This window comes from Typopeltis vanoorti, chromosome 24 (assembly GCF_054136105.1).
Source record: "Typopeltis vanoorti isolate ZY-2024b chromosome 24, IOZ_Tvanoo_1.0, whole genome shotgun sequence".
NCBI classification, from domain to species: Eukaryota; Metazoa; Arthropoda; class Arachnida; order Uropygi; family Thelyphonidae; genus Typopeltis; species Typopeltis vanoorti.
Window position 1 is genome coordinate 46,045,741 of NC_143572.1, and position 21,264 is coordinate 46,067,004.

General features: G+C 33.9%; 1 protein-coding gene across 1 annotated transcript in view; it reads left to right on the plus strand.

The window, feature by feature from the left end:
- The window catches only part of LOC150093153 (uncharacterized), a 76,762-nt gene that overhangs the window by 17,257 nt on the left and 38,241 nt on the right, over positions 1 to 21,264 (plus strand). The window contains exon 3 of the mRNA XM_090413749.1: positions 9,945 to 10,503. Coding sequence (XP_090269875.1) covers positions 9,945 to 10,503 — 559 coding nt within the window. The remainder of the gene's footprint in view (positions 1 to 9,944; positions 10,504 to 21,264) is intronic.

The window sequence follows — 21,264 nt, forward strand, 5'->3', positions numbered from 1 at the left end:
AAAAGAAGATTGTACACATGGACCTGATGGAGAATACAGAAATCAGATTATATTGTTGCCAGTAGAAGGTGGAAGAGTGCTATCCAGGCAGCAAAAATATGACCTACTGCAGACTGTGGGACAGATCATTAATTATTGATAGCTGAAGTTAAATTGAAATTAAGGGCTAAGAACAAACAAAAGGGCAGTATCAGATTTGATTTAAATCCTATAAATGAAACATTTAAAGTAGAAGTTGGAAAGAAATTAAGTTTGGAGAAGACAGGAAGAGAATTAGAACTATGGAAAGAAATAAAATGTACAGTCATAGCAGCAAAGAACACTTTAAAGAAAGCAACAAGAAAGAAAAATTGCAAATTGTTGTCAGAAGATGCTATTCAAATAGCAGAGGAAAGAAGAAAAATTTAACTCCAGAGAGGCAAAGGGTCAGATAACTGAGTGCAGATTTCCAAAGATAGGCTAGGAAAGATAAGGAAAAAATCTAAACAAAAGGTGCAACGAAATTGAAGAAAGCAATATTATTGTAGAACAAGAGATATTTAGAAAAATTATGTTACAGGAAAGTTCATCCCTAGATTAGGAGTTGTAAAAAATAATTCAGGTAAATATCTGATGGAAGAAGAAGCAGTGAAAAAAAAAGATGGAAAGAGTATGTAGAGGATTTGTACAAGAAAGATAATAATATTGAAGGAGAATTTGAGGAGCCCATGATAATGAAAAGTGAAGTAATATATAAAAGCTCCTGGAGATGAATGCATGTCAGCGGAATTATTGCGAGCAACTGGGAATGAAGTAGTGAATATACTGACTGAAATTTGTCAACAGGTTTGGAAGAAAATATACTAGCCTAGAGATTGGAAAACATCAGTATTCATCCCAATTCCAAAAAAAAATCAAATCCCAGAAATTGTGAGAATTATAGAACCATTGCTTTAATTTCACATGCGAGTAAATTATGATGAAAGTGATCCAACAATAGAGCCATATGTGAATAGAGAAATGCCACAAGAACAGGCAGGAGAGGAAGAGCATAAAACCAAATAGCAAACATGAAATGGATTATAGAAAGAACAAAAGAATTTCAAAAAGACGTATTCATCTGTTTTGATCATAAGAAAGCTTTTGTGTGGATCACAACAGAATTTAATTGTAATGAGATCAATGGGAATATCTGAACATCGAATTCTCTTGATAAGAGAGCTGTATCACAACCAAGAAGTGTCAGCAAAAACAGTCTTTGGAGAAACGGTGTTCGAGTTGAAAAAGGGGTGCGGTAGTATTCATGTTGAGAGTCACGTTGAATAACTAAGTAAAAGGTACTGGTAATTCTTTTGTACATTCTTATAGCACCTTTGTTGATATTACATTCAGTCCCACTGCTATGTTCAAATCAAGCTCTTGCAGTAGCTTATACCTCCAGCTTGATCCACTTCTGTCCTTTCATCTTGTTTGCCTTAATACCCTAATAGTCAATAGGTCTTTCTGGATATATATCTTGCTAAAGTAATCACTTAATTTGGCTATTTTTTAAAGCACAACACTTTCCTACCTTCTGCATTTATTAAGGTTATTCATCCACTGTCATTTTTACCCCCTTTTCACAAGTAGGGAAAGAAAAAAAAACCTAAACATCCCTTTGAGTGTGCATATCAGGAAAGGGATGATGAATAAAAATCTCTTTGATTTCTCTTTGCTATATGGCTAACTGCATTTCACTGTCACTGTTATTTTCTTAGTCTGCTTTTTATTCTCTTCTTGGGTTTAATGTGAATCAGAATCAACATAATTTATTACGGTACTGATGCTTTTGCTATCTTTTAGCTACTACCCTCAGACCAGAAAAACACTTATCATAAAACATAAAGGCACTGCATCTAGTGATTGTAATGGAAAATAGAATAAGTATAGTCTGTGGCTATAGAGCTGAAGGTAGTAATCTTAAGACTACCTTCAGCTCTATAGGTTTGAATAAAAATGAAGTACACTCCAAACTTGGTAACGTTTAGGGTTTACTTCATTTCTGATGCCAACTCCAAATATCTCAGATGTATATATGGCCTTCTTCCTATAGGAAGAGTGCCCTTCATGTAGTTAGTTCTAACACTTGCGACAATGAGGAAATTATGTATTTCTCATTTTTCTCAACCAATGTTAATGGGTCTTCATATTAGTCTCTCTGATATAGACTTAGTTGCACTCACATGGCACTTTTTACATTCCTCTGTGTGTTAAAGGATGAAGCTTGCTCTTTAGGATAATTCATTGATAGAAATTGCTTTGTTTAGTTGAAAAAGTCGACACACTAGAAGATATTTATGTAAAAATAATCACACCATTGTCCAACTCAGCATTATGCTATCCTTAAAACACTGATCTAAGATTAGAGGTGTTGATTTCCAGTTACGTAGCACCTGCTATCGAACTTAGTTGTATGTGTGTCCCTCCCTGTAAAACAGGTATAATGCCATTTCTCACCTCTCAAGATCATTGCAAAACTGCAGCTAGGATACGTTTGAAAAGTAGCCAAAGTAGTATATATAAATAGAACATATATCAACATAAGCTATACATCAAACTAGCAGCCCTTGAAGACAAATCCCATCCTTTAACATATCACTATGTAAAATGCAGCTTATCTTATTTAAGACACAGAACTGCTAACATCAATATTGGAGAACATGTGAAATACCCATGCCATTATGGCAAGGCAGGACTAGCAAATAATTGCTGGATTTGCAGTCCCACAGGATTAAATAGAAGAAAAATACTGCACAAGTCCGAAAGACTATTTTTGGAGCCTGTATCAACAGTGAAGCTTTCCCAAACCTCAAATATGGCTGCATTTCATTTACCATATTTACAAATATGGAAATGCAGCTCTAAATGAAACCACAAGGACTGCATTCATTTTATTTCTTTAATTTTGAATTCCTGATGTTTAAGCTTATACATTGATTCTCATGCATCGTGTTGTTCCAGGAAATTTAAACAGTGTAGGTTAGATAATAACTAAAATTTTAAATTACTTCCTAATGTGTTTGATATCAATATATTAGGAAGTAATTTAAATTTTATTTAAATTACAGTTACTGAAGTGTGCCTGCAATAAAATTTTATTTTATTGCAGGCACACTTCAGTAACAAAGATGGAACAGGAGAGATACAGGCTAGCCTGAAATTTTATAATTATGCCACCTGTTTGGCTTTGGGTGGATGTTCTTGGCCATTGAGCTGAATGTTTGCAGATAAGGGTTATTTATATGTTAGAGAGTTTGTACAGCCATATTTATTAATGTATTAATCCCTAAAGATGTCAATTTAACTTTGGAAAAATATAGGAAGTAATAATTAAAAATTTTAGTTATCTAGTCTGTTTGTTTTCTTCCTGAAACAACACAGTGCATTAACTATCATTTATGGAGCCAAGACACGAATAGTTAGAAAAAATGCTGGAAGAAAACTGCTAGTCTTTGAAATTTAATGTTTCTAGAAGATTAATAAAGATAAACTGCAAAACTAATGAATAAATTAGACATGAACTTTGATAACACAATCATGGATATGTCAAAGAATGACAGTGGTTTGGTTGCCAGAATGCATTCAGAGAGTTTCAGCTCTCCATCAAGACCACAATTAAGTTGGTTATAAACATTTTAAATGAATTTCTAAAGTCATAATATATCATGTTCGAGCCTAGAGAATATGGAGAATTCACAAGGGACTCTTGACTCATCCCAGAAGAGAAGTATCCTGTACTTTATGAGACGTTTTTTGTATGCCAAAGATACTTATTTGAAATAATCGGCAGCTGAATAGTTATTTATTTCTTATTTTGTGTTCAGAGTTAGTAACACAAAAAAATAGCATGAATAATACCAATACCGAAACAACCCAATGCATTAAAAACATTTCTGCTGATCTAAAAATTTAGGATTTACATGGATAAACTTCTATGAAAATAGGCAGGACAATAGAAAACATCAGTTGCTTTCTCAATCATGAACATATAAAACAAATAACATGTTTCAAGTATTTAAGCAAGAAGTATTTGAAGATTGCAAATGAAGTAGATAATAGAGTGATTAAGACTGGTATGTGGGAAATAAGTTTTTGGTTTTCTCTCTCTCTCGTTCCATGTGTATATTGACACCACTATAGAACTGTTCAATATCTTTTTTTTTTCTTTTTTTTTTTTATCATATGTTAAATGGATCTGAGAGTTGGGCTAGAAATATTTTGAAGAGCAGCTGGAGACTGGATATGAGAATTCTAAAAAAACAAGGGGAGTGAGCAGATGTCATCATTGGTTAAAATGATATATTAATTTCTTTTCTAATATCTTAATTTTTATCATTTTAAAAAGTTGTACATGACTGTTTTGCATGCTGGTTAGGCCTTTGATTGTTGGTTATCTTTGTAGTGAATGTTGTACTGCAACTCAGAGGCATAATGATGATATTCTTTGTCTTCTGATAGCTTAATTTTTGTTTATTTTAGAATAATGTCCATTATAAAGTTGTAAAAAAAAAGGGGGGGGGGGCTGATTAATTGTAACATCAGCCTTGTGTATGATATTCAATTAATAAATATGTTCATAGTATTATGAACTAAATATTTATTAAAGTAGTAATAAATGTTTTTTTAAACCTTGAAATCCAGTATAAATTCCATATAAACTGTTTGTTGATCAGTTGTTTTATTGAGCTTAAATCTCTACTTTTTTGTGTATATTATAATACACTTCATCAGGAGAGTGAAATAATAATTAAACAACAAACCAGCTAACAAACTATAGCACAGAATATTTGAAAAAAGATGAAGCACATGGAATTTGTGCTGAATTATTGATGGCTAGCAACATAAGAGTATCAAGTTTTCAATGAAAGATGATTAAACCTGGCTTAGACTCATACCTCGTTTCTTGTTTCATTGATGTGGTTTTCTATAATTTTCCAATAACTTTTTTGAGTGCTACTGAAGAAATTGTAGGACACAATTTTTATATGCTGCAAAAGTACTTGAATCATGTTTTGTCTCTATGCTATTAGTCCTGATTTGTTTTTCTCTGACATACATATTTCTTCTCACTAGCTGATCTTTGTGTACTCCTGATTTTGAGTGAAAGGATTTGAAAATTGAAGGAGACTTTTTTGTTTAGTTAGGAAAAAGCAAGTTTGTTCTTTGTTGATGCATTATCTTTGTTATCTTGTCCACGACAGACTATATGTTAGGGACTGATATTACTCTTCTTTTTCCTGTCCATCTCTTTGGGGGGAGGGAGCTCCTTTAGGATGTTCAACCATTTTTGGAAGGAATTGACTGAGAGCTTAGTTCCTGGCTTCTTTATTTCTCTGAAAATGTTTGGTGCTTTCTCTTGAATGTTTTTTTATAGCATATACCAATAAAAATATATATACCAATTTTGTCATCGTTTTGCAGAGTGGGGTCGTGTGATGAACATATTATATTCTGCAACAGATGTTAGGTTATAATTCCTCAGGGAATTACATAAGTTTTAGCTTCTGGTTAGGATGCTGACTTATTTGTATTGACTGTGCCAGTCCCTGGTATTAGGCCAACTAATACATGCTAGTTGTTGATCACTTGTATCTCCCCTCCTTCCCCTTGACTAGTGCTTGACTGCCTGCTGAAGTTTTCAAGTTTATTTTTAATGGTATGGACTACACATATTTAGTTAACTATATAGATTTCAAATAGGGACATTAAATTTTTGAAATGTTATGATAGCTTAAATTAAACATTAATTCTGGACTTTCATTTTTATAATTTCATACTTTCTAGTTTTCTTTGTTTTCCATTGTTTTGCAGTGTGTTTTTCATATTGTCATTTTGTATGATATATATGTATAGTTTCTGCCAATCCCTTGTATTCTGTTGTAAATGTACAATTTCCCATCAGTTCCTTTCTTTTAGTGTTACATAGTGATCAGTATTCATTTTAGAAACTACGACTTTACAACCGTGTTATAAATAACTAATATTAATTTCCCGATGTTTTGACCTTCGTATTAAGATCATCATCTGGAGTATACACAAATATACAAAGACAAGCCGAGTTACATTTCACACAGCATGCTAAAGAGACAATGATTTGATCAACAGCTATTCTACTGGCATGACCTCTAGTGAAAATATTATATATATATATATATATATATATATATATATATATATATAAAATTTAATTAATTAGAAACTACATCAAAGCTATATTCTATTTAAGATAACATCTGAGAAACATTCTTTCATATACAACAATCTCTCGATTAATGTGTTCTTTAAAAAAGGCGCATTAATCGAAAATGCTAACCAAATATAATAACTTATGGGAAAAAGTATAATTCATTCCACACTTTGTAGAGCTTCGCTTGGCTTGGTGCCAAGAATAGTCGATCCATGCTGAAGGGGAGAAAGAAGGACGTATGAATTGGTTGCCAACACACAAAATCACATGCTTTATAGATAAAATTTCCCAACAAAATAAGCAAAATAGTTACCACTTTAAAAACTACAATGATCATAAAAGAGAAGTTAATTTTTCAACGTGTAATAATAAACAACTCTTCCCAGAAGAAGGATTGATTACCCTGTTATCGGAATGGATTCTCCTTTTTGTGACATGCGCAGAAGTGTCGAAGGGTCTCGAATGTGTGCGTACTATAGCAGATGACATAAATTTTGGCAGTAAAAATTTGGAACATAGTATACATAGTGTACATGTAAGTAGTGGAGTATGCCATTAAAAATAACTCCGTAAATTGTTTTAAATCGCTAACTAAATTATTTCATTCTGGTGAGTGATTTTTTAAAATAGTTAGCTAGATGTATAGATTTAAAATTTGTAACATTTATTTTTAAGATGTATATAGGCCCACTAATCGAATTTGGGTATCGAAAAAAAAATGACTCGCTAATCGGGGGTGCATTAATCGAGGGATTACTGTATAATTTTCTTACAGTAACAATAATGTCCTAATTTCACATGACAATTGTTATATTAGATTTAAGATTCTGGATTATCTACAGTCCTGTTTATAGTTAACTCTTAGGGAGAAAGGTTCCATGAGTAGAATTTGTGTCTTCCAATCTCACAGACTTCCTTAAATTTACGTTCATACCATGTTTTGATGTGATGTAAACAACTGGTGCTTTTCCAGTCAATTCTATATAAAGTGTTCAGGGCATGATCAGAAAGGCCAGCTTGACCATAGTTATTATATTTAATGTGTTGTTTATGTCCCTATTGTCTGATAGGAATTGTGTGTCCTGTTTCCCCTATATATGGTAGATTACAGGTGCAATAAATACGGTATACTCCAGGGTGGGCCAGTGGAGGGAGTGAGTCTTTGGATGAGTTTAGTAAGCTTTTAAATTTTGCAGGAGGTTTAAAAGGTGGCTTTAAGGTTGTATTTCTGTAGTATTCTGTTTATTTTATCTGATGACCCTTTAATGTATGGAATGGTTATAATTTTATTGTAGTATAGTTTCTTTGTTTAGTGAGGTCTTGTAGAGAATTTTGTTGATAGTGTTTTGATCATAACCATTTTTTAGAAAAGTATTGCTGATAACTTTGTCTTTAAGTGCTTGTTCATTGGAGCAAATCTTCAAAGCTCTGTTTTTTAGAGTACTAATGACACCTAGTTTTTGTGTTGGGTGATGGTAGGAGTTTGTGTATATATTGTCCAGTATGTGTCGGTTTCTGGTAAACAGTGGAAGAAAGACTGCCAGAAGGAAGACGTGTGACAAGTGTATCTAGAAACGGAAGTGTGTTCTGCTTTTCAATCTGAAATGCGAACTGTATGTGTTTTGTGTTGTTTGTTTAGGTGGCTGAGGAATGTGTTTAATGTCTGGCAAAAGCATCGTCAACGTATCTAAGCCAGACTTTGGGTTTGAAAGGAGAGGAATCTAGAGCATGTTACTCAAAATATTCCATATAAAAGTTATCAGTGAGGGGTGGGAGAAGATAATGGAGAGCCCATGGCTGTGCCTTCTTTTTGTAGGTAGAAGGCATTTTGCCACACAAAATTACCTGAATGTAATACATGCGCAAAGAGTATGATATCTGGGGGGAATTTCTCCTTTAAAAGAAGGACTACCCTCTTTATTAATGTCCCAATCATTGATTGGGACATTAGTAAAGAGGGCAGAGACATCAAAACTGTGACTAATAAATTATCTTTTTCTAATGTAAATGTCTTTGATTATGTTTATAAAGTGTTGTGTGTTTTTTTATAAACATAACCAAAGACATTTACATTAGAAAAAGATAATTTATTAGTCACAGTTTTGATGTCTCTGCCCTCTTTACTAATGTCCCGATCAATGACACAATCCTTCAATTCCCTCCAGATATCACAACACTCTTTGCACATGTATTACATTCAAGTTATTTTGTGTGGCAAAATGCTTTCTACCTACAATAAGAAGGCACAGCCATTATCCCCTCCCCCTCCCATTGATATTTATTCCCTGAAAAAGGAGTGTGGATCAGTTTATACAAACTATTTCTATGCTCTCTATGTTTTGGTGAGCATGTACTGTTATTATTTAGTAGTTTCACTTATGTTGACATGGTATTTCTCAAATCTTTTTGCTAGTCCTACCCATTTCTTTTGCATTGATGCCTCTGATGTAAATGCTTATCTTCTATTATGCTGAAGTTGGTTTTTGCCTCAGTAAATGACTTTTCAATGTGTACCCCAATGGAAAAACAGCCAGGACTTTAATGATATTTTATTAAGTTATACTATCATTTGTCTATGGTTTAATTTTAATAAAGAATTAAAATTGCCTTTTATACAATTTTAATTAATGGATACCTGATGGTGGGGCAGCATGGAAAGTTGAGGATTGGACATGGATCTGAAGCATGGGTCAATTTTCTACATTCCTTGCAGGCTGTGTTTATGTTAATTTCCTTCTCATTTATCTATCTGTAAGTGCTCACTGTTTAAACTTATATCTACAAATTCTTCATTGATTGACTCATCAGCAAGGGAAAAAAAATCTTTAATTACTTTGTCATTTCTTGGCAGAGTTGACATAATAGGAAGATGACTTTCTTACCAACTGTTAAATGCATTCAAGTTTATCCCTAAGATTATTATTTTATTTGTCTTATTAAATTTATAAAAATAGGAATCATCTGTTCTTTAAAAAATAATCTAAAGCTATTGCAGCTAATTGGAATATACTTTGTTCGTAATAACAAATGATAATAGTATCACATTTGTGACTGACATAATTAGAACCACTAGAGTGCTAGGAATATCTTTTTAATCCAGATAAGAATTGACAATCCCACTTGCAAATCTGTTTTGTTATATATTATTACTTCTAGATTTCTTCATATACTTTTATGAGTTTTGTAATCAGATAGTCAATATTTACATAATTAACATTTTAAAATTAGTTTTTAGAACATTTATGGTCTTAAAATCGTCTAAAAATCTCGTAGCTTGGCACTCAATTTTGTTTTGCTTCAAGTTTATAAGTCCTTTAGCTATATCTTATATTCTGTGGCACCACTTGTACGTGATTTAATCTTCTACATTTATGATTTTTTACGTGTGTGTGTGTGAGAGAGAGAGAGAGGAGGCTAAGAACTGTTTTTAGCAAGCATTTTATTGCATTATTTAAGTAAAGTAGTTTCTTTATCTCATTACTGATGAGTAGCTGTTTCAAAAGTTAGAGCTAAGATTTATATTTTTTATTTTTATTTTTTTGTTTCTTTATATCGCAGATATCTCATCAGAATTGTCAGTGTGAAAAGGTAATATAACCCAAAACTGTGAGATATTTAGATCAAGTAAACTAAATGTTAATATAACTTTTTAAAATCCTTAGAAGTAAATGGAGGGATGTTATCATTTCACAGTTAATAAGAATGTAAATTTCTGTTTTCATTCATTTTGACTTTGCAGTTTGCTGAGGTTAGTCTGTCTAATGACAGTACAGTGATGCCTAAATCCAGCTCTCCTATTACAGAAGATTCTAATCCACACCAGAATCATGCATCATCTGAGTTGGCAAATGAGACGTTTACACTGGACAAAGATAATGAAGATTTGGAACACTCAGATGTGTGTGAAATATTAGAAAAAAGAGAACAGAAATCTCCGTCTCCAACAAAAGAGATATCAGAGATTTTGAAGAAAAGAGAAACTGTGTTAAAAACACCAAGTTCTATGCATCGAAAAATAATTCGGAGTACTAAAAAATCAAGCATAAGATTATCAGCTCGTAGAAAAAGTTCCACTCCTGCTACTCCTGGTTCTATCAAGAAAAAAACTGTGCGATTGGCTTGTGATGAAAATGTGCCTTCAAAATCAAGCATAAGATTATCAGCTCGCAGAAAAAGTTCCACTCCTGCTACTCCTGGTTCTATCAAGAAAAAAACTGTGCGATTGGCTTGTGATGAAAATGTGCCTTCTGGGAAAAAAATGATTTCTACCTCAGAAGTACAGAAGAACACCAATTCAGGTAGAGAGTTTTATTTAACATATCAGTATACTAATTAAAAATTCCTAGCTGATGAAATTCTCCAGCTTTAGATCTACCTATGCAAAAAGTGGTCTAAAAATGTATCCCTTTTTATATGATTATAACATTTTGTTTATTATTTAACTTTTGATTGTTCTTTACAGGTTTAAGAATTTCCTGACTACTGTCCAGAGAGAGAACAAAAGTTAAATTGTTAAACTTATCGTGAAAAAGTTGTAATAATATATTATGTTGTTATTAGTTTTTTTTACTAAATAATTTAAGGAAATTACAACGTAAACTAGGATATACATTAAAATAAATGTTAATATACTTCAAATATTTCGGTAACGTCACGTTGCCGTTTTCAAGGAACTTAAGAACAAGACACGTGCACGCAGGCACAATAAACAGTAAGTGAGGAAGAAGCAGGAAGCTATTATTTCTCCTAAAGTCCTGATGGTGCCCCCTAGTGGGCAATGTTGGTATTCTCGGGTGATTGGGCTGAAGGTCTTCTGATGTAGGTTTCCCAAATTTGAAGCAGTCTCATGCAGCCAAATTTGTTGAGGTTTGGATTGTTTCTTAGGGCTGAAGCTGATTCCATGAAAAGCCTTTCATATTTGTATTTACTACAGTGTATTATCGTGGCTTTCTTTCACCGTATTCTATGGCAGGTATCCAGCGCATGGTCAGCAAGACCAGAGTGGCTGTATTGGTGAAAACGGATGCAGTCCTTGTGTTCTGAAATTCTGATATTTGCTGTCCTGCCTGTTTGGCCAAAGTAGGACAGCTTACAGCCTGCAAGGGACCTGGTATACTCCAGGTAGGTCGGGGGGGGGGGGGGTTGTCTTTAGTAGAGCAGATAAGGGATGCCCATTTTTTTTATATGGTCTGTAACAAGAAGTTAAGTCATGTTTTTTTAGGATTTTTGTAATTTTTTCCGAGGTGTACCTATATCCGAGGCACCTAGGAAAAAATTACAAAAATTCTAAAAAAACATGACTTAACTTCTTATTACAGACCATATAAAAAAATGGGCATCCCTTATCTGCTCTACTAAAGACACCCCCCCCCCCCAAGACCTACCTGGAGTATACCAGGTCCCTTGCAGGCTGTAAGCTGTCCTACTTTGGCCAAACAGGCAGGACAGCAAATATCAGAATTTCAGAACACAAGGACTGCATCCGTTTTCACCAATACAGCCACTCTGGTCTTGCTGACCATGCGCTGGATACCTGCCATAGAATACCGTGGAAGAAAGCCACGATAGTACACCGTAGTAAATACAAATATGAATGGCGTTTCATGGAATCAGCTTCAGCCCTAAGAAACAATCCAAACCTCCAACAAATTTTGGCTGCACGAGACTGTCTCAAATTTGGGAAACCTACATTAGAAGACCTTCAGTCCAAGAATACCAACATTGCCCGTTGGGGGGGGGGGGGGGGCACCATCAGGACTTTAGGAGAAATAATAGCTTTCTGCTTCTTCCTCACTTACTGTTTGTTGTTCCTGCGTGCAAGTGTCTTGTTCTTAAGTTTCTTGAAAATGGCAACATGACATTGCTGAAATATTGAATTATATTAAAATTTATTTTAACGTATATCCTAGTTTATGTTGTAATTTCCTTAAATTATTTAGTAAAAAATGCATAACCAATATCTAAGCCTTTCCACGAAAAGTTATTAGTAACATCTCCATAGAGTACAGGAACTCATTGCAGTAAGAAACTACACCACATAATTCATTGTCCTACACCACATAATTCATTGTCCTACACCACACTATCCACCCTAAATTGTGGATTATATGGTTTAGGATGGATAGTGTCATCCATCTACCACTCACTGCATAGTAATTTTTTGTCTGTTAATTATGTGCATGCATATGTGGGTTCTTGGCCGATTATGTTGGACAAAAAAAAAGTTTGCAAGAGAAAAAAATTTGCCACTTCTGTTTCGAGATCAGCAAACCTTGCCTTCAGTTTAAAAAAAAAAAAAAAAAACTTGTATAAAGTTTATATATATATATATATATATATATATATATATATATATATATATATATATATATATATATATATATATGAAACGTACTATTAACTCGGGGTTGGGATATGTTCATTTTTTAAATTAACTGACTTAAACCCGAGAATTATAACACAATGACATTTATTTGAAAAAAACGCAACATGTTTCGTCAAAAATGACTTCTTCAGGCAATAAGAACATAGAAAAGATAATAAAAGACACTTAAATTAACATTGACACACTCCAAAGCCATACAATTACAAAGTCATAATATTCGACTGTAAATTACAGTTATGAGCTTGAACTACAGTCCGAGTTAATGTTCTATTGTTGTGCACCTGTGCGTGTGTGGAATCACGCGATCTCCAGTATCTAATAATAGAGTTGAAAGAGTCAGCCAAATTATAGCTAAGATTATTATTCAAATGCAAAGGGTCTAAGGTGATTTCCCTTGACTCGACAATGCGGCGCTCTGTTTCATCATGGCAGACGTGTAGGTTTGAAGTCAATGTCCAATTTATTTCATGTTGGTGGCCTTCGTTGTTCGTGTTTATTGAAAGCAGGACATGGCCCGACAGAGCAGTTGCTCTGGTTCTCTTATAAGCAATGTCTCTCTGATGCTCTTCGAGACGTAGTAAGATAGATTTCTCTGTCTGCCCATAGTAAGGCTTTCCGCATTCACAAGTGACCTTGTATACACCTGGGAATTGTAGAAGGTTGTGAGGTTGTTTATAGTTCTTGAAGCGTGATATTATTTTTGGCAGAGTCGAGAAGCACGTTTTTATGTTAAACTTCTTTAGAATTCTGCTCAGCTTTTTGGATAGTGTGCTGATATATGGCAAGACGATATGACCTTTGGAGTCGTCCTGTGTCTCTACGTTGTTACGTTGATGTCGGGATAATTGGTTGTTAATACTTTTTAGAGAGTAGCCATTGTTTTTAAAGGTCCATTTAAGATGTTGTAGTTCCTTTTTCAGTTCTTCTTCATCTGACAGGACAGATCTTGCACGATTCGCTAGAGTTGATATAATACCCAACTTTTGCGCTGGATGGTGATGGGAGGACGCATGCAAATATCTGTCTGTGTGTGTTGGCTTTCTAAAAATAGAGACTTTAATTGATTCAGGCGTCTTGGTGAGTTTAACATCTAGGAAGCAGATGGAACTATTTTCTTCAATCTCCATAGTCAATTTTATATCTTGATGGCGGTTGTTTAAGTGGTCGAGAAACTTGTGAAGATTCTCAGTACCATGCTCCCATATGAGGAATATATCGTCCACATATCGAAGCCAAATTTTTGGTTTTAAAGTAAAAGAGGAGATCGCCTTTTCTTCAAAGTCCTCGAAAAAAATGTTGGCTAACACAGGAGAGAGAGGGCTTCCCATAGCTAATCCTTTGACCTGTTTGTATAGTTTTCCTTCGAATTCAAAATAGCCAGAGTTTACACAGTGAGATAACAGAGAGAACATTTTATTTGAAATCTTGTTTTTTAAAATATGGAGAACGTCCTGTGTCGGAACGTTCGTAAAGAGTGCTACCACGTCAAAGCTCACCATGATATCAGAAGATTTTAGTTTTAGGTCCTTTATTTTAGAGACAAAATCTGTTGAGTTTTTAATATAAGAAGAAGATTTTCCCGCATAAGCTTTTAATGATGACGCCAAATATTTGGATAACCTGTATGCGGGTGAGTCAATGCTGTCTACTATAGGTCTCAGTGGATAGTTTTCTTTGTGTACCTTCGGGAGGCCATATAACCTTGGAATGAGTGGGTGTAAAGAGCGGATGGAGAGCCGTGTATTCCGTGGAATTTCTGTGGTCTTTTGTAGGAGATTATTTGTTCTATTGTGTATTTCTCTTGTTGGGTCTCTCTCAATTTCCAAATAATTATCTGAATTTAACAGTGCTAAGATTTTTTCTCGGTAGTCTATTTTATCTAGAACTACAGTTGCATTCTATTCTATTCTCACTAGGGGATATATTGATAATATATCCCCTAGTGAGAGACTTGCAATTAAAAATCTACGGATTAACAAGGACATTGTCATCTTAATGTTTTATTCTATTGATTTTATATTTGGTATTCCTATGTTAAGAGTGATGGTATAGCCCTATAGAAATATTCCACCATAGCACTAGGCTTCCCAAAGAACCAACCACCACAAGTTTGATTCTGGTTGAACAGAATTCTTTCTAAGCCTTTCACCTGCAAATTCCCAAGTTGTGAACAAGTAGATCATTGTGAACTTATGTTGTGTAACCCCATAACTAAAATTGACTTGAGAACTCGCCATTTTAGACATATACTTCTTGGGATTTATTACCATAAGGCAGATGTCATCTGCTGTACTCTCATGATTTGATTCACTGATAGTGAAGACTGAAGGATGACTGGTTGCCCATCTCTCTCGCTCACTCACTCACTCACAAAAAGCTAGTCAGGGCTAAAACATCTCTGCCTAACTCCCTTACGAAATAAAGCCATTAGGTTTTTTTTTTTTTTTTTTTCTTCCCTAGTACCAAAATATATTACAAAAACAGTTTTCATCCCTCAGTATGAGACAACTACTTAGATTAATTAGCTCTTCTCACCTCAGACATAGCTAATTTAGGTGGTCTTCTCATTGAACACAATCGCAAAAAGATGTTAGAGGAAGACTAAGATCTAGATGAATTGATTCAGTTAGAAGTATATCAGAATGGAAGTATAAGATCTGACTATATATTTGAGTCCTGACAAGAGACTAATTTGGAGGAAAATTATTGATAGGAAATTAATAATATCACTTAATCATGTAATAGTATCTAGTACATTCCTTGAGAGTACATGTTATCAAGAATATGATCATGAAAAGATCTAGAGGAAGGCCAGTGTCTGGATGAATAGCTGCAGTTACAAATCTTAGAATGTGAAATATGATGAAAATGGAGATATTATAAATAACAGATTAATTTTAAAGAAAAGTTTTTAATGGGTAGCTAGCAATGCAAATTTAATTGTTGTGGTAATTACCATTCTCTCCTGTACTGTACATTTGTTGAGAGCATGGCTCCAGAAATCCACTTGGCACAGGCAAGTGAATTTTTAGCCTCATTCTAAATGCATTCAAAGTTTTTTTTTTTCGTTTAATTTATACTTTTTTTTCTTTCTACGTTAAAACATCTCACTCGCTGTGAAGTCATTCAATGAAGGGTTGTTGCCAACAATTTAATAAAGAAGTTTTATTTCCAAAGAGATGGAAATGAAACTTCTGGATCTGGAATCCTTAGTTTGAAACTACATGGTTCTGCTTTTACAGAATCATAAAAACACTTGCTATTTTAGTTGCCGGCATTCTCTAATAATAGAAATAATTATCTGTCACTGTCATAACATAACAGTTGATAACTTTAAACATTTTTCTTTTTATATGAAAGACTTCATAAATATCAGCTATCAAGTTTCAAAAAATCCTTTCATTTTTCTCACAGCTATGTTTATAGTATTCTATATATAGAAACAGCAGATATTAAAGATCCAACATTTATTTCAAAGCCAAATGTGTGTAGAAAGTTTCAAAGTTTTGACCAGACCGCTTATGAGAATACAATCCTCGGCATTGGAGTTACTCTAACTTGCACTACTTAAGACACGAGCATTGACCTGGCATCTGTATATTTGCTTTTTTTTTTATTAGCGCATGTCATAAAAGTTTCACTGGCCTGCAGCTGTTTCAAAATGGTTGGTTCTCTTCAGAGACCAGACAGAAATTTTGAGCAAGGGTAATTCCTATGCCATGGTTGTATTCTCATAAGCTCTTTTTGGTCAAAATTTCAAAACTTGTTTCAAAGCCAACATTATTTGGCTTTGAAATAATGTTGGATCTTTAATATCTACTGTTTTTATATAATTTATATCACTGAAATAAAGCTGTGTAGAACTTATTTTTAATTTCACTCCATGCATACTACTCCACTACACATCACACCTCTAGTTTTGTTTCAGTTATGAAGTGTGAAAAATGGGTTACTATTACATTTTATAATTCTAGTGCTTTATTTGAAAACAGTAAATCTCACACACATTAATTAAGTGTGCAAGACACGTTTTTCATATTATGAATGTATTTCAATTAAATTATACTTATCACTTCTAACAAATTTTTAATCAAATCAGTGCATTCATTTGGTTCAGTATTAACCTTTCATGTATATACATACCCACAATATATGTAATCAGTTATCATAAAAATATTTATATTTTTAATTTCATTAACAAAATAAACTGGTAATTATAAACACCAATTAAAATTGGTGTTTATAATTACCAGTTATTATTAAAATACTGCAGAACAACTATACACTTATTTTTCCAATACCTTTTTTTTTTATCCTTAAATGGAGAAAATTTTAATATAGTATTGTCCTAAGCTTATTTTCATAGCTCACAACATGAATTAACTTAGTGTAAATACTCAAAATTTTACGTAACAATGCTTTTTAATACTGTTTAATAATACTTTGCAAAGACAACTCGAACATGGGTGCATTGTGAAAAGTGAGTCTTGCTCCATATAGTGCTATCTTCTTGTTTTCATGAATTTTATTGTCTTTCATATTAAATTATTCTTTATGGATAAGTTATATAAATTCACCTTCCATTATGAACAATAAATGAAAGAAAACACAAATTGAGGTGTGTTATGTCATAAGTTTTAAACCCCACATATTTCTCTATTTATAAATATGTGTAATGTATAGTGAGATAAAGCCCTTTTGGTTAGAAAGACCTGGGTTCGATTCCCATCCAAGACATGAAGAACATTTATCTGATCTCTTTCAACTAAAGGTGAGTTAGCTGGTCTCCTACATAGGTAGGAGGGTTTTTCCACCTGGAAACTCAAGTTTTTTCATTCCCCCAGAACAGGCAAACCAGCCCCATGAACACATACACATCTACATGAGTAGGGCTAACCACCTTATCCTCAAGGCATTCATGGTTTCAGATTGTAATAGGCCACTAGGCCTTATATACATTTGAGGAAGATAATAGTGAGAATGTGTTACTTTCTTTTGTCAGTATAACATTTTTTTTTCTAACAACCTACAATACTTAAGTAGACCAATACCTTGCACAAGTAATTTTTTTTTTTTTTGTGGCTAGTAGATTCAAGTTGTATTTCTGGAGCCCTGGTTGAGAGTACATATTAAAAAATGGATATTTTTAAAATCCATTTCTGTGGTGATTTATAGACAAATGTATAGAGAACCTAGATACAATAATTCAGTTAATTGTAATTATTATTAATTTGTTGCTTGTTAGAACAATCATTCTTAATGTTCATCATAATCAAATTCCTGCCATGTACCCTCAAGGTACATGGCAGGAATTTGAATATCATATCCTGTACACCCCCTCAAGGGGTGTACAGGATATGATAGTACTACATGAAAAAATTACATCATTACAAACTTTCTATCTACAATTTTCCTCCAAATCAGTCTGTTACTTTTCAAGACACCAACATTATCAGATCTTATATTTCTATCATCTAAGGCACTTTGTACCGTATCAATCCACCTATATCTTGGTCTTCCTCTGGGTTGTTTTCCTGTCAACCTGGCAGAGAGCACTTTTTTTTGCTAATCTTCCCTCGCTCATTCTGTTTAATTGATCATACCACCTGAGATTAGCTCTGCTAACGCATTCTTGGATGTTGACAATGTCAAGTTCTTTCCTAATATCCTCGTTTTTAATATGATATTGCTATTGATGCCATCTATCTCAGGCTTCTCATATCTGCAGTCACTAGTCTTTGGTCAAGTGTTTTACTTCTGACCCACCTCTCAGATCCATAAATTAAAACTAGTTTGAACACTGTCTTGTATACAGCTAATTTAGTGTTCCGACTAATTTCTCTCTTATTCCATATGATTCAATTGACTTCCTACCATACCAACTTTGTTGATTCTGCTGTCTATTTCCATATTTAATTTATTGTCTTCAGTAAAAATTGTGCCTAAGTAGCTGAAATGTTTTACTTGTTCCACAGGTTCTCCATTCACAACACAGTTGACATTTTCAACAATTCTACTTATTTTCATTGTCTTTGTCTTTTTATTGCTGACCTTCATACCATATCTGTTACAACAGTTATTCAATTTAGTCAGGGAATTGTAGCAGATTTATTTAGAAGTATAACATCATCTACATACAGCAAAGAACATACATTAACATTTCTAATTCTGATATCATGATTAATACCACTTTCCTTCATAATGTGATCCATATAGATAATGAATAACAGAGGGGATAATGTACATCCTTGTCTCACACCCGATTTAACATTAAACCATCTTCCTGTACCGTACCTCCTTCAATTCTAACTGCTGACTAACAACTCAAATAAAGACTAAGTATTGCTTGATATAATGCCCCATTGACACCATATAACTGCAACGGATTGAATAGCTTCTCTCTTGGCACCTTGTCATATGCCTTTTCCAGATCAACAAAACTTAAATAGAGATCTTTGTTATATTCCCATGATTTCTGGACTATTTGTTGTAAAGTGAAGATGTGATTCTGACAGCCTCTATTTGGCCTGAATCCAGCCTGTTCTTAACCAAGCTTTTCCTCCACAACTCTTCTCTACTGTTTCTCAAGTATACTAGTATAAATTTCACTCATTAGGGAAATTCCTCTAATTCTTACATTCAGTTTTATTTCCCTTTTATATATATGAGTACTATGAGAGCTCTACTCCAATCATCGGGAATTCGTCCCTCTGTCCAGGCCTTCTGAACTATGCAATGCAGCCACTGTAAGACTTTTATACCACCATACTTGAGCATTTCTGGTTGAATATCATCTACTCCTGCTGCCTTTTTACATTTCAAGCTTTTGATGGCTTTTTCTACTTCAAGTATGGATATGTATTCCTGACTATGCCTGTTGAGTGTTTTTTCACCACTGTGCTGTCATCACTGCTTGTTTCATTTAGCAGATTTTCAAAGTAATTACTCCATACTTCAAGGATATCTTTTTCTTCCGTTTTCATGTCACCTTTATCATCTCTAACTCCTTTGACAGCACTCTTTCCTCCATTTCTAAGCTTCTTCAACAACCTCTAGAATATTTTGCCACCTTCTTGATATTTATTTTCTATATTCTTGCTATAGTCCTCCCATGACTTTTGTTTAGCTAGTTTTACACAGTGTTTAGCTTTTTTACATTTGTCTCTGTATTCTCTAAAAGCAAAAGCTGACTTATTTGTCAGGAACTTTTGATATGCTTTCTTCTTTTCCTTCACTGTCTTTAACTTCCTGTGTCCATCGTGGAGTTCTGATTTTTCTGTCCTTGCAGACAACCTCACCACATGCCTCTCTGGCTGAATCAATCGGAGTTTTCTTCAAGGCTTGCCACTGAATCCCCGAGGTTCGGTTCCTGTTCTCATACTCTTTCACATTTTCTTGAATAATGTTTGTGTATTTTAGTCTACAGTTCACACCTGAGAGCTGCTCAACTTTTATTCGCTTTAAAACTTTCTTACATGTTATTCTTTTCAATATGAAATTCAATTTTATCCTGCTCAAGACTAAATAGTGATCACTTCCAATTTGAAATCCTCTGTACACTCTGGTGTCCTGCACCAGGGAGAAAACATCACTATCAACAATGACATAGTCAATGAGACTTTTCCTATTCCTTGCCTCTTCTCTCCATGTGAATTTGTGCACATTTTTATGTTGGAACATGGTGTTAGTAATAACCAGTTCATGTCCTGAGCAGAAATCCAACAAGGATTTGCTATTATTATTAGCTTTGCGCTTTTCTCCAAATTTTCCCGAAATATTTTTGTATGTCTGACAATCATTTCCTACTCTTCTATTTAGATTCTCAACAAGGACGAACTTTTTATTTTTCAATGTGTCAGTTGCTTTCTCTAAAGCCTCAAAAAATTCCTCCGCTTCTACCATAGTAGAACTTTCTGTGGGACCATAGGCACAAATAAGTTTCATTGTCTAGTTTCTCCATTCTCATATTTCCGCACATCACTCTACTTGAGACTGCCTGTCATTCAAGAAGATTAGCTTTGTATTTAGTGTTGAATACTATGGCTACTCCTTCGTTTCCTTGATTGTTATTACCTGAGTATAACATTTTGTATTTATTGCTCAGAAAGATCTCACCAGGTTTTGTCTTTTTTGTTTCAGTCACCCCCCTATTATGTCGAACTGGTACTTATCTAATTCCTCAGCTAGCTCCATTTCTTTGCCATTTAGGCTTCTTATGTTGATAGTACCGATCTTTAACTCTGATATTGAGTTGTGGTGTGTTTTCAGAATTGTTCCAGTAACTGACTTTTCGCTGTTCGCCGTGGTTTCCTGGCGAAAACAATGGGGCATTGTTTAACTTGGTGATGCCCCAGCCTGCATGAAATTTTGTCATGTACCATCATTTTGTATATTGATTTAAGCCAATAAGAATACAATTTGATCAGCTAAATTCCAAATTTCCAGCCCATCCTTGTTTGTTCAATATTCAGGTAGATACCCAACAGGGTGCACCACGAGAAGATGAGGATTGGACATTAGGTCAGAAGCCGTGGTCGGTTCTCCACATTCCTTTAAAGGCTATGTGGAGGCCTCCTCTCAGTTATATAGCTTTGACCCTTAAGCACCCCATTCTTAATGTTGAAAGTTCAAAATGCAGACCTATTAATAAAAAAAAAAATAATAATAAAATTAA